Raw genomic sequence first — 13,796 nt, forward strand, 5'->3', positions numbered from 1 at the left:
TTCTGAAGAAAAGTTGAAAAGACAAGACATAGCAAAATTGAACTCTGAAGGCTGCACCAAGCATAAATAATGCATAATGACAGATCTGCTGATAAGAAAGCTGTGAAAGACTTTGGATAAAGAGTCCCCATTAAAAGGGGGACATGGTTGCACCTTTGTTCTTTGTTTTTATATATTCTGTAGCATCTATAATTTATCTGAATGTTAGATGTAAGGATGACCATTTTCAAATAAACAGGGCACTAAGCAACCTTTTCATTTTGAAAATTAATGGCTACTCAAAAAAATATGTTTTTACTGATCTGCCCCCACAAGCTGAGTGTGAGATGTTATAGTTCAGTAGGTAGGAAAGCAGTAAGTACAGGGAGCTATGGCTAGACAGTTCCCTACAATTTTAGTTTTTGTGAAATTTATTAATACAATTTGAATGAGCTCAGAAAAACCCCTCTAGACTTCTGGTGAATGATTTCTCCTCACCAACATAGGTGTTTTCCCTGTCCTGCTTTATAGGAAACAACAAGTTGTGTTAACGCTTCCCTGGATGGCAAGAGCCTTCCCCTAGCTGAAGCAAAGGAGCATCTAAGAATGATGGTTTGGTGCCTGGCTCGTTCTCCCCATTCTCCCCTTCCAATTTATTCCTACGTTCTGTGGTCAAAACTCATCGCTTCTGTCTAGTCAAGTCAAAAGTTTGCTAGTGTCAGAAAGTGAAGGCATGCTGAAAGAAATAACTATGTTATCACCACAATAGTCTTCCACTGGATCTGTCCATGCTGTGCTGGCATTATTAAATTTCAGAGGATTCAGCTGGGAAGCAGAAAAGAGTGCTTTTCTTGGTTTCATCTTGCTTAGTGTAATTGGAGATTGCCATTTCTATCTGTGACATCCATGTTTTCTGTAACAAGAAAAATAATCTGTAAATGCAGGCAATCTGAAAAGTTCTAGTAATTCAGACAGATGAACACCCATGAGCCTTCAGCTGTATTTGGTGTTTCTTCAGGCCCTTGCTCATAATTCCTGAAGCAAATGTGAGTTTTCCCTGAGCCTGAACACTCCCCATTGCTAAGGCCACAGCACATCACTAGAGTCTCTGTCTGGGGCCAGAGATTTCCAATGAAACTTTACTTTTTGATATGAAGATGGGACTTTAATGCTCTGTTTGCTTGAAATTTTGAAACTTGCTGCAGGCTATTTCACCCATTTTTGTGTAGCATTTATTAATTTAATGCTGTCCCTGCAGTTTTGGCTCCCTGCTACACTGATTAAGACAGCTCCAGTGCTATCAATATTGCAAGTTGTTGGCCCCTCTGAGGTCTGTCATGTGCTGCCACATGAATTTCAGTTTCCAGCACCATGCTGACAGCATTCATCTCTACATCCCCTGTCATCCAGGTACGAAGGCAGGGGGTAGTGGCTGGAGAGAGGGGTTTAAATACATAAATGTAACTTCCCTCTGTGCTAGTCCAGATGGTCTGGGTCACAGAAGCTGAGCTGTCTCTGAACTGCTGTGATGAGACATTGCAAATTGTTTGGCAGCAATACAAGCTGGAGGTCTAGCTGTGCTTCTGCCACCCCAGGGTTTTTGTTTTGCCTATTCAGTGGCTGCTCTCCCTGCTGTAAGGCACAAAGAGTCACTGGGCTTTGATGCAGGGAGTAGAAATGCATGAGAGGCAGCTCTACTTCATGCTACTTTAGGATTCATAAATTTTGTTATCGACCCATCTGATTGCTTCTTACGTGTGTTTAAACCCCAAACAAGACAAATGCATCACTTTGAAAAACAGAAAGCAGAGGAGAGAGATTGCATGCTGGCTTCAGTATGGGTGGTTCCTCCGGCCCCTCTGGAACTGCCAGCGGAGGAGGGGATGATGAGCGGTGCATGGGTAGTTGCACACGGTTGGCTGGGCAGGAATGGTCCCTTATGAGTCAGGATTTCAAATGTTTAGGTTTTTGTGGCTCAGAGAGGAGGACGGGGGACAGGGAAGAAGGGCAGGGCAGCTGCATGGATGGGCTAAGTAAGAGCAGCGTATTTCAGTTCTGTGTTTTCGTGTGTCTGAGAGGGAGGTGAGAGTGGGGACAGGTGTCCAATGCATCTCCATTATGTACATGGTGAAAACTCAGGCAGCAAAATCTGGAGCATGTGCTCCCTGTGCAGTCAATGCAGAGCTGTATTCTGGTGAGCCGGTGAACATGGGCCTTGCGAGGGAGCCCAGAGCCCAGGCAGGCCCCTCACAACACCGGGAAAACTTGGGGGTCGCCTGCAGCATAGCAGGCCTCTGCTTGGGAAGGCTCAATGGGAATATGGCACCTACGCCTTCATTCAGCTTACCATCTCCCTTGTGATTTGGCTTATCTGATTAGAGGATCTGATCAGAGCTGGCAACACTTGGATGTGCAGGGATGGGATCAGGAAAGCTAAGGCAATGACTGAACTAAACTTGGCGAGTGGTGCAAAGAATAACAAGAAGGGGTTCTACAGGTACGTTTACTCTGGTAGATAATGGTGGGACAAAGGGGGAATCGTCTTAAACTGAAAAAGGATAAATTTAGATTAGATGTTAGGAAGAAATTCTTCACTCTGAGGGTGGTGAGGCACTGGCACAGGCTGCCCAGAGAAGCTGTGGATGCCCCATCCCTGGAGGTGTTCAGGGCCAGGCTGGATGGAGCTTTGGGCAACCTGATCTGGTGAGAGGTGTCCCTGCCCATGTCAGGGGGTTGGAACTGGGTGGTCTTTAAGGTCCCTTCCAACCCAAGCCATTCTATAATTCTGTCTACCTCAAGGTCCTGGTCTGATGGTCCTCACAAATATCAGTCGTCTTAGGAAGATCATCGTCCTTTCTGTCTTGCAGATCATTATCAGCTAAAACTGTGGGACCATCTTGGCTAGCTAAGTTTGTTTTAAAAAACATGCTGACTGTGCTGGGATTGGGTTTAGGAGCTGAAATATAGTAGTTTATCCAAAACAGTGATGGATGGGGGGTCTACCTTTCCTAAGAATCAGGGAGACCTAAGTAAAAATGCTGTAATGTTACTGCATCCATGTGAAAAGAGCCTTTCAGTGCATTGATAAAATGAAGCTGGGAGACACTGAGAAGGTGATTGTGACCTGGCATGAAGACTTCAAAAGGGAATGTTAATATTTCAGTCACGGGAGATGGTAACTACTTCTTAAGTAGATACCTATTCCAAGTAGGAACCAGTGGCTTGGAAACGGAAAGAATTCACTCATTGTTTTTCCCTGAAAAAGTCTGTCTACTGTGATTTATTTTTAAGAATTAGTATTAGTGGTAGTCAGATTTTTGTGCGTTAGGTATTAGAGAATGAAATTCAACTTGCAGGAAAAAAAAATACCCAAGCTGTGAAGTGCCTAGCACACTTTCAGATGTTAAAAACAGCACTGCTGGTAGAAATGTGATATGGTGTGAAAGTGAGGGGTAAATTTATATAACAGTGGAATTAATCATACCATCTGTTCAATCTGAAACTGCAAGAGTGTGCTGCGCATAGATGAACACAATTTTCTGATCTGGATACTACAGATATGAATTGGGGGGACTGTTTTGTTTTTGACTTCTCTGGAGGGGCCGACTGTCTTCATTTCTGTTATGCAAGAAGTGTCTCTCTCTCTCTTTTTTTTTTTTTTTTTTAGCAAACAGAAATGATGTTGTTTTTCAAAAAGATATGACTTGCTATCAACCCTGATAGAAAGTTGGTACATGTTCAACAGCAAAAATTCTGTAGCAAATAAAATGTGTGAACCAGAACACTTTTTTTTTTTTTGGTATGTTTGTTTTGGTTTTGGTCAAATGTCACAACTTTAATAGATTCTTAGCACAGCATGGCCACTTTCAGGCTGAGATCCTCCTCTAGGGCAAGCGTAGCTGTGTAATTACAGAAGAAAAAAGATGTATTACTTACCTTGGCAGTGTCTGTTTGTGCTTGTAGCAAGAAGACTGCTATGCACTGCCGATACCTATTTTCATGCTGTATTAGGAAAGCATTTCTCAGGCTGAAGACTGGAAAAAATGTGAAGAAATGGTATAAATTTCCTCATGCAGCTGCCACTCCAATTTCATATCACAGTCTAGTAATGACCGAAGGCATGATATGTGTGGTCATCTTTCCTGATTCTTAATAGGGCAAGGCACCCTTTTGGGGTTAATTTTTTGTTATGTAGGAAGCTTTGTTATTTCAAAAAATTAATTCTGCTTGTACTTGTTTTATTTTTAATAGAATTTTTACTCAACCATTGTGTAGCTCAGCTGCTTTTGAGTCTTGCCGAGGATTGTTAAAAGAAGCTTCCATTCAGAGTGGACTAAAGCATAACTGAAGCTAGAGAACAGGTATCAACAACTTTTATCTGTTTTCAAACATGTCCATTTGAAGGCTTCTGTGTAGGGAAGTGGTTGTGCTCGCACTGGTGCTGGGCTTGGTCTCTCCCTGGAATGTGTGCAGGGTGTGGTTACCTGTTACAATGCAGCAGATTGATTTGGCATTGCCTTTTGTGGCCAGTATACACTGCTGTAAATGAAACAACAGTGAGCGAGGTGAGGGACTGCCCCCTTGCAAGTGGCGGCCCTGAACCCACACAGCCAGGAGACAGTGCAGATCTCAGACCTCAAAACATTTCTGGAGGATATAGTGTCCTCTAATCCTGGTATTATAGAAAAAGAAAGGTGGAACATAGACCATGTTTAACCATAGACTGCTTAAATTACTACGGCAAATCAGTTAGCAGCAGAAATTTGCCGCAGCAGAGGGGGTACGTTTCAGAACTCATGCCTTATGTCAGCCTGTGAACAGATGAAAATACATTTTGTTTAGGACAAGTCCTAAAAATGAATTTTCTGGGTAGTGCTCAGCATCAGACTCTCAGCAATATTTGTCAAAAGAGATTCTGCAGCTGTAATGATTACTGGTCTTATATACAGTGACAGACTGGTGGGTCTGGTGCCATCACACTTAACGTAAAGCATTCTTAGTGGAGCCATAATAATGAATTGCAAAGATTAAATCCAGACCAGAATGTCCGAATGAAAATAATTTCCAAGTCAGAAAGTATGTTTACTGCCTTCAGAGATGGATCCTTACTATTACATGTAAAGTTGCATCTCTGGTGCAAGGTCCTGCCATTCACAGATAGTAAGTAGGAGCACAGCTTTGTACCTCTTATCCCTTCACTGAAATGTGGAAGGCTTTGGGCTTGCAGTATTGCTTGTAGCTTTACAAAATATGGTGAAAATGTGAACTGCAGCCTCCCTGTAGTTATTTTTATCAATATTTTTACTATATTCCACTCCAACATGTGCTGTATTAGGATGGGGCTTCCAAGGTGTAACAACACTACAGGTAAATAATGGAGACTTCTGTGGCTACAGCCTGTAATAAAATTGGTAGGAACATATGGGGAAGAAAACCAGCAATGAGGTCCAGAGTACAGGGAAGGCCATAACCAGTGTTTAGAGCCTGGCTGGGATGCAGCAGGTGATTTTGTCTGTTCTGCTGGTTGTGGCTAGGTCACAGGGAACCTGTTTAGAAATCTCTGAGTATAGCAAATGGCGGCTAGGAAAAATTCCTCAGATTTTATTCTAATATCCAGTATGGCTTTTATGCCCAGTGTTGTACGTGCAAGCCAGAGGGCTGCTGCCCTGGCCCCCCAGCAACCAGAAGCTGCCGATCCTGCATTGGGCCTGGGCTTGGGCAGGGCTGTGGGGCTGCCGGGGTTGCCCTGGCTGCCACACTGCAGGTGAGGTGTGGCCACTGGATTCATGCTGAGTTGGCAAGGGGGCACCTCAAGCAGGCAGACAGCATCTGGAGGACATATAAACAAGGTTATTCTCCTCTGTGTTCATCCACTTCTCATCTTTCTTCAGTTTCCTTTTACCGCCTATCTTTATTTCCTGTCAGCATTGTTGCTGAATGCTAATTACCCTGAGTGAATATGTCTCAAGGTTATAAATTTTATGGGCTCTAGGTTTCTTTTCCACATCTATTGATTTCCTACAGAGTGCTCTAGCTTCTTGAGCTTTTCCTCCCTGTCCTTGGGGTTAGGATGGCTGGCAGGCCTTGGAGCCCAGAGTTTTATATTTCTGTTTCTCTCTGATAGAGGAGGCTCCTGGGGTCTTGGCAGTGTCAGGTCAGTGTCACTGAGGTGTGTGAGAGCTTGTCCCAGTGGATCAGACTTGGAGGCCTGACCCAACCTCTTATTTGGTGACAGCATGGATACTCCTTAGGCAGGGCAAAGCTGGACACTCTCTGTGGAGGCTGGTCCTCACTCCCACCTCACCCAAGGGCACACCAGATGTTACCGGAGGTGGTTTTCCGTCTCAACGTGTTTGGAAGTCTATGAGCAGGGAAGCGTTGACTTAGGGTGTGTGATTTCCATCCTCTCAAGGGCCAGCAGGGAGGTGAGTCAGTGCAGCAGCAGGAGGTAAATCATCTCTCCAGCCTCCTCACATTTTGCTGCTGCACACATAAGGACACCAAGGAGAGTTGTGCACTGTAGTGTTGGGAATTGGGATAACTGAAAAAATGTTTCATAACTACTTTGGGATTGACGGTGTCCTTTGGAAATAGCTCCTGGGATTGATATAGCATGTTAGGGTGGTTAGGGTAAGAAAATACTTGGCTCATGAGATAGAAGTCATTGGAGTCTTTATACCTTATACGTGGTGAATGTACATATCTGAAAATTGCCAGTATGCATGTGAAAGTCACTGTTACAGAAATTGCAGCACAATTCGATCTGTGAAGCCAACCAGTGCAGAGACATTGGCACTCCACGCTTCTGGGGGTGGTTTGTGGGCAAGCAGTGTCTAATCCTTTCACCACTACATACACAAATGTGTGAACATGGTATTTATGAAAACATTCAGATGTACCTAATCACATACCTGTTATGTGGATAGGGTCAGTGTTTTTCAATATCAGTCTGTCCAGTGGGATGGGCTGGTCAAGGACTGAGCAAAACCCACCTTCTCTTATGAGTGACTGCAGCTCGGGAGCGAGGGAAGGACAGACAGGGATTAAGCCTGTATCTGAGCCCCCGTATTTCTGGGAATAGAAAATGAACTTGATTAGCGGGTTGTCTGCCATCTGCTCATGAAGTATAGGCAATAAACAGCCCTAAATTATATGCTTTGTCTTATCAAAGGTGTACAGAGAGCTTATTTGCCTAAGCAACCCCAGAAATCTTTTCTCTGAAAAACTTATCAGTATCTGGAACTCTTTTGTCAAGGTCACGGCCTGTATTAAAACAACACAATAGAAACACAGTATAGGTACACAGGCAGGAAACAGTCAAAGGTGTTCAAAGGTCCCCCCAGCCCCATTCTTTCAATATCAGGAGGTCTTCTCCCTTTCTTGGAAGTTATTTTGCTATTAGCATAAGGAAATACCACCTGTCTTTCATGCCTATTAGTCATCTTGTATTTTTCTTGCTGAAGATCAGTCTTCCAAAGTACATTCAAAATATTTACCAAGCTGGAAAATACAATAACATCTGCAACCACATGCATCTCTATCCATCATTACCTTTTTGTTACGTTTAATTTTGGTAATTAATAGGAAATCATCAAATAGGAAGAGGTAGACATCAAGGAGTCTTGTGCTTTCTAAGGAGGAAAACAAAAAAGTCAGTTTGATGGCATGATTATTTTAAGGAATGCTAAGGAATTTCTAAATTGAGGCACATCTATGAATCATCTTACCATAGTCTTTTAAAAAAGAAGCATGACTTCCAGCGTAGTACACAACTACTCATCCCCTAGTCTGCACTCTCAAATACAATGCTTGAAAGTCATATATGCCTTTTGATGAATTTGGCTCTTAATATTTGTACTTTGTAGCAGCTACCACTTCATTATGCAAAAATAACTACTTGCCTGCCAGTAAAAGGGATCTGAATCATCTGCAGTACCTATGAATACAACAGCTGGCATGCTACAAATCAGCAAATCCTAACCAGTAAACAGTGAAACTTCTGAAAATGTCAGAGAGAGAAATAGTGAAGTACTGGTACCTACAGATATTTGTTTGCAGCCCTCTGCACAGACTTTCACATTGATGAAATGTTAACTGATGATATCACAAAGGCCTTTCAAAAACTATACAAAATAGAGTTGGCTTATCTTTTGTTCCTAGTCTGGAGGTCACGAGGATGCAAGGAATATAACAACAGATGTCTGTGAGAATGCTTCTAAGTCTTTAAGGTTGATCTCCATGCCTTGATGAAAATTCAGGTATTGTTATTGTATAAATAAGAGGGAATAATTTAACAGAAGCAAGAGTTATTTTTTAAAGCAACTTACTGCAGGGAATCTGGCTTTTAGGGTTACCAAGAAGTTCTCTCCTGAACTGGATTTGCAGAATTTGGTCCTTTGATCTCTTCCCTGTTTATAGTTCCTCCTTTCCATAAACCTATGTTTCATCTCCCTGTTTGGTCTCAACTTACTGCCCTATGTAACTTCCAGAATCACTTCCTCTCTCTGCTGCAGGCTTTATCCTTTGTAATATCTCCTCTGACTGCTCTGTACTGATAGAGCACATCTGGGCGTGAAAAGCCTAGCTACTGTTCACTGCAAATAGGGATGCTCAGAGCTATTGCTTCCAGATAATCTGCAGGATGATAAAATGTTTTCTTGCATGCTTGACTCTGAAAGGCTTTGGCTTGAAAACTCATCCCACTAAGGTTGTTTAAAACATTTTCTATGAAAAGGAACTACCTTGAAGTACTTATGTGCTAATTGAGATTCAGAAGACCAGTTATGTATTAGAAGTCTTTTGAAAAATACCCTTCTGTAAGTTTCTGTGAAGTCAAAAACTTGGTAGGGTGTTTTCCACAGCATCTCTTGTACAGCAGTAGGCTTTTGTGGGCATTACACATGAAAGAATTATTTGTTGCAAACTCTCTCTACTGCTGCAGACCAAATTTTCTGTTTCTTTGATCTGTGCTGTACTCAGAAAACCAATGGATGGCAGCAGTCAAAAGAGACTTCTGGAGGTCCCTGGTTGAACCCAGTGCTCCAAGAGCAGGTCGTTCAGTGTTTTATCCAGTCAAGTTCTGAATATGTTCAAGGATGGAGACTATGCAACCACTCTGGTCCCCTGCACCAATATTTGACCACCCTAATTTTAGTAAGGTTATCCAAATATCTAACATGAATACCCCATGCTGCAGCTTGTGTTGTTACTTCTCATCCTTTCACTGAGCAACTCTATAAACTTTCAAAAACTTTCCCTGTTTTTCACAGAGTGACATGACAGCTTGATCTGGTGGAATGCTGAGCTGGAGCTTTCTGATTGTCTTCTCTGACTCCCAGTACCACTAAACATCAATTTTTGATTGCACTATTTTTAAATAGAAGTTGACAGCAGAAACACTTGCTCCCTGAAAATTCTGACAACACACCCGTGTTTCTTCAAACAGAAGATTTCTAGCATTTCCTATATTATCTTCTTGATGCTAGGATTACCGAAAAACCATGCAATTGTGGTCTCAGTGATTGCAGTTTCATTTGAAGAAACATGGTTCACCTCAAAGACAAATTTGTCTGAATCAGTTCAGAGGTGTGACATTAGGACGCACTTCTTTTTGTTGCACAGCACTGTGTTTGAATCGTGATTTCATTTTTGTCTTGAAAGATATTTCATCTGGACAGGCGGCCAAATGTCAGGCACTTTTATATTGCAGATTGCAGGCACCTGGCTGTCTTGTTGGGTAAGATTTATGCTTATACCTTCTTCTCCATTTTCTAATTATGTACTGCAGGAAGAAATGTAGCCCCCTGAAGGCTACCCTTACCTTACTGCATCGTGTGCTGGTGTCTCATCAGAAGCGCAATGAGTGCAGAGGGGAACACTGGCAGAAGAGGACTCAGTGGCTTTCTTCCTCCTCTGCCCACCATCCCCCAAACATCACTAACAACCTTATCTTCTGCTTTCCATGTGCCTGATGTTGCATCTTCTCCTCTGCCACTATAATTCTCCTCACGTGGGAAGAAAACCAAACCCACTGATCCATGGGCTGTGCCCCTTGGCTGCTCCCTCTATGACAGTGACGGTGGGGGGCAGAAAATATCGGGTGCTCACTCCCTTCACCTCTGCTCCTGTCGAGGTAGTGAAGGAACTGTAAGGCAGCAGCTGGGCTCGTTTCTGCCAAGCCCCTGCTACAGCCCTGCTGCTTCCAGTGCCCTTTCAGACGCTGGTCTTCTCCAAGCAGGGAAAGCAATCAAACTGCCTGGGCTCTGCTTCCTGCTCAGGCAAGGAGGAAAGGCTCCTCTCTAGTGATTCTGCAGCAGCTCCCCAGTGAGCGGCCTGTGCCCTGCCACAAAATGGTGCCTGTGTGTCCAGAGATGTGAGCCCTGGCTCTGACAGGGTGACAGATAGCTGCAAGAACAGCTGTAGGAATCAACACCCTCAAGTGGGACTTCTGCGCTACACGTGGAGTTAGGGGCATGTCGTGGGAGCCTGCTGGTAATGAAAGGGAAGCTGCTCATCTTCTTTACACATTACCTTCTTGTTCCAAGCTGTCTGCCACAACAGCAGTCTGAGCAGAGATAAGTACAAAATAAAAAAAGGAAAACTGTCTGGACTTTCCAGTACTTTTAAATAAAATATGTAACAGATGAGGTGCCAGAGAGGTGGGGTTTGTTGACATCAGTCCCCGGTATGTGGGGCAGCTTGTATGGGACAGTCTAAACTTCCTGATGTCCTTTTCCCACATTCTTGAGCTTGAGAGTAAAACTCTCCCTCTGAGTGACAGAAGTAGGCAAGTCAGTCTGATTTCCTCTGCATCTGGCAGATAGAATATCCAGATGTGACAGGAAACAGTCATGCAAATTACTCATCCTTTTTGCAGTTTGGTTAATTCTTGGCCTCTCTCTGACAAGTTGTATGTTTCCTTTTTCTTCCCTGCACCTGCCCAAATACTATCATAGAGGTTCGTTCCGGCCCTGCCATAACAAAGCATAATTCTGTTAAGCCAGTGTCCACTACAGAGACATTTAGGGACATTACCTGCTAGTGTTAGCCTCCCTTCATGGAGGAGAAGTCTGCTCGCTGAAGACAAAATGTTTTCACTGCTGTTTTCTCTCAAGTTTTGTTTCAAGCACTTGACCACAAAAAGAGAAAGTGAGAGAGAGAAAATGAGGAATCTTGCATATCTGATTATGAACCGGGAGGCATCCAGCAGTTAAACAGAGACGACATGTACTGTTTGTCATATCAGACTAAATTCACCGCACAGCTAATAACTGATCGTGTTTCTTCAGCAGTGCTTCTCTTTAATTGTGTTTAAGGTTTTGAAATGTTAAGCTGGATTTTTCTTTTCTGGAGTGAGTTTAATGTGTTTTGCAGCTCTCCACATGAATAGACGTAATCCTTGAGGTGAGGCTCACTTGATGACGTTACTGTAATGCTGGTTAAAGTCTGTCTGTCTGTCTGGGTAAGGGAGCAACCACAGTGGAAAGGTGCATCTGTTCCCAGGGACACTGTAATTTTTTGTAATGGTATTCAAGTAGGAATTTCTTTAGGTCAGCTTGAGGAGTGGAAGAGGAAAATAATTTCTGTTTGCTGTGCTGCTTATAAAAATGTATTAATAGCTATATTTATCCTATTTCATTCTGCCCTCTAAAAGTAAACCCTGGCAAGTCCTCCTGGTCGTACTCTCTCTGATGCTAGCAGAGAGCAACCCATGCTGCCATCCAGGGGACTGTGTGCAGCCTGCACCTTCAGCTTCAGCATTTGCAGTGCTCAGGCTGCTCCTGCTAGAGCAGAGACACCCACAGCAGCTAGAGTATAGACAACCAGAAGTCTTTAGATAACACTGTAAAGATAGGAAGCTATGCCTTCCTTCCACAAGGAAAAATGCCCTTAAAGTGCTTACCTCTGGGACAAAGAATCTCTTGTCACGATCCCAGATTTGAGGCCAAATTATGACCTCATGCAGCTGCCGGAACTTCTGAAAGTTGTCCAGCCACTTGACTTTGCCTTCCAGATCCCCTGAAATATGTAAAGCATCAGTTACTGCCAGTACTGGCAAAAATAGGCCTGTTTCTAGAAGATGTTGAATACTGATTTTCTTCAGTGGAAGCCAAAGATCCTCATGTATGAAACCCTGGATGAAGTCCTTGCCTCACTGAAGACAATGACTAAACTCTTCATAGGTCAGCAGAGTTTCCCAGCAGAGCCACATCATATAGTGACAAAAAACACTTTATTTTTCTGAGACCTGTTCTGTGCTGGGTCTGTTTGTTGTGTGGCTGTAAGGCCAGGCTCCTCACAAAATCTGTCGATAAGAGAAAGGATTCAAGTCTCTCTTGTAGGTGGTAATTCTGTCATTGGAGTATTTATCCAGGAAGCAGGAGCCCTGTGTTTATCTACGTCTGGAAGACATGTGCTTTGTCTCATCTCCCGAAGAGATGTTTAAACCTTCAGCCTCCAGGATGGGGAGAAGAACAGCAGCATTCAGTCCTTCACAGGGTCACTGCTCCATGAGCTGTCGTTTTTTGGACTGGACCCTGATTTGCAAGGAGGACCAGAGCTTTAATCCTCGCTCCAATGTCACACTTAAATTTGGTGGGTACTGGGGAAACACCTGGAAAGAGCCCCTGCCCTTTTTCCTCCACAAAACTCAGCAAGAGCAGGAAAAAGAGTCCTTCTCTCGCCCAAAGCTCAGCACTTGGAGGTCATGCTGAGGAGCTGAGAGGTCCAGACTGGGCAGCAGTGGCCCCTTGCCATGCACCTCCCTGTCCCTCGGGGTGTGCAGCACCCTGCTCTGCAGGTGGGGATGCAGTGCTGCCAGGCGCCTCCTCCTGCCAAGATTGGCAGGATGGGCATTTTCCCAAATGCTTGTCTTGTCTTTGGTTTGCGTGGGCTGCGATATGACTTTAGAGAATAAACCTGTCTCCTGATAGGAGACCATAAGGCACTTACAGCTGTGTTTATGGCTTCCTGAACAAGACTGAATTAATAATTTAATTACTTAAAACAGAATCCAGGAAAGAAAAATCTGCCTGGACCAATCCTTCCTTTTCCTACAATAAGTAGGAAAAATCTGTACCTGCGATAGCTCTTCTGCTACTTTACGTGGTAGGACCCTGTCATTTAGCAAAAGGTCACTGGCATAATATCCCCCTTGTGAGTGGTATTTCATCCTATTAAGGGTTAGCCCCAGCAAATCCTCCCTAGACATAAATCCAAGTCAAAGACTTCTTTGTTTGAGATTTTTCTTTATTTGTTCCAATTTGTGATCTGCTTTTAATTGTTTCCATGTCACTGCAGATGATTCTGAGCACATACAAGTGACTCACTGATTTGGGAGTCCTGTGACCTTGCTCAGAGAGCACAGGGGCGGCACCAATCATTTCCTACAGAATGAGGAAGGACTCAGGATTGTAGAAAGGCATGCGTGTCCTCATTGCATCTCTGCAGGGAGACCGGACCCATTTACACTCAAAGCACATGCACAAAAACCACATAGCTTGCTAATTGTTAATTGCACACTTGAATTTTAACCTTAGCTACTTACGTATGGACTTTTCCACCTTCTCTTTAACTGACCAGATAGAGCCTTTCTCCATTTCATCAGTGCTCCTCTTCCAGATATTGTTTAGGAGGAGGGGATAGCGGGTCAGTCGATGCAAAGGAGCGACCAGCAGCTCCGGCAGGTGCAGTCTCTTGCACTGTTCGTTTTGTTCACACCACTGCCGAAGACAAAGAACACTGCTCTTAGGCCTCCTTTTGCTCTCTGGCAGGTAGGTAGCAAACAGCTTTATGTATCATCAGCTGTAATGAGACAA

At 43.6% G+C, this 13,796-nt stretch overlaps 1 protein-coding gene across 1 annotated transcript in view; it reads right to left on the minus strand.

Moving 5' to 3' along the window:
* The window catches only part of PLEKHG7 (pleckstrin homology and RhoGEF domain containing G7), a 31,671-nt gene continuing 17,875 nt past the window's right edge, over nt 1-13,796 (minus strand). Inside the window, exons 10-16 of the mRNA XM_040544778.1 lie at nt 13,526-13,700; nt 11,882-11,997; nt 11,014-11,107; nt 7,531-7,610; nt 6,891-7,050; nt 3,916-4,013; nt 1-892 (exon numbers count right to left, since the gene is read on the minus strand). Coding sequence (XP_040400712.1) covers nt 785-892; nt 3,916-4,013; nt 6,891-7,050; nt 7,531-7,610; nt 11,014-11,107; nt 11,882-11,997; nt 13,526-13,700 — 831 coding nt within the window. The 3' untranslated portion in view covers nt 1-784. The remainder of the gene's footprint in view (nt 893-3,915; nt 4,014-6,890; nt 7,051-7,530; nt 7,611-11,013; nt 11,108-11,881; nt 11,998-13,525; nt 13,701-13,796) is intronic.

The sequence above is a fragment of the Cygnus olor genome, chromosome 1, assembly GCF_009769625.2.
Source record: "Cygnus olor isolate bCygOlo1 chromosome 1, bCygOlo1.pri.v2, whole genome shotgun sequence".
NCBI lineage: Eukaryota > Metazoa > Chordata > Aves > Anseriformes > Anatidae > Cygnus > Cygnus olor.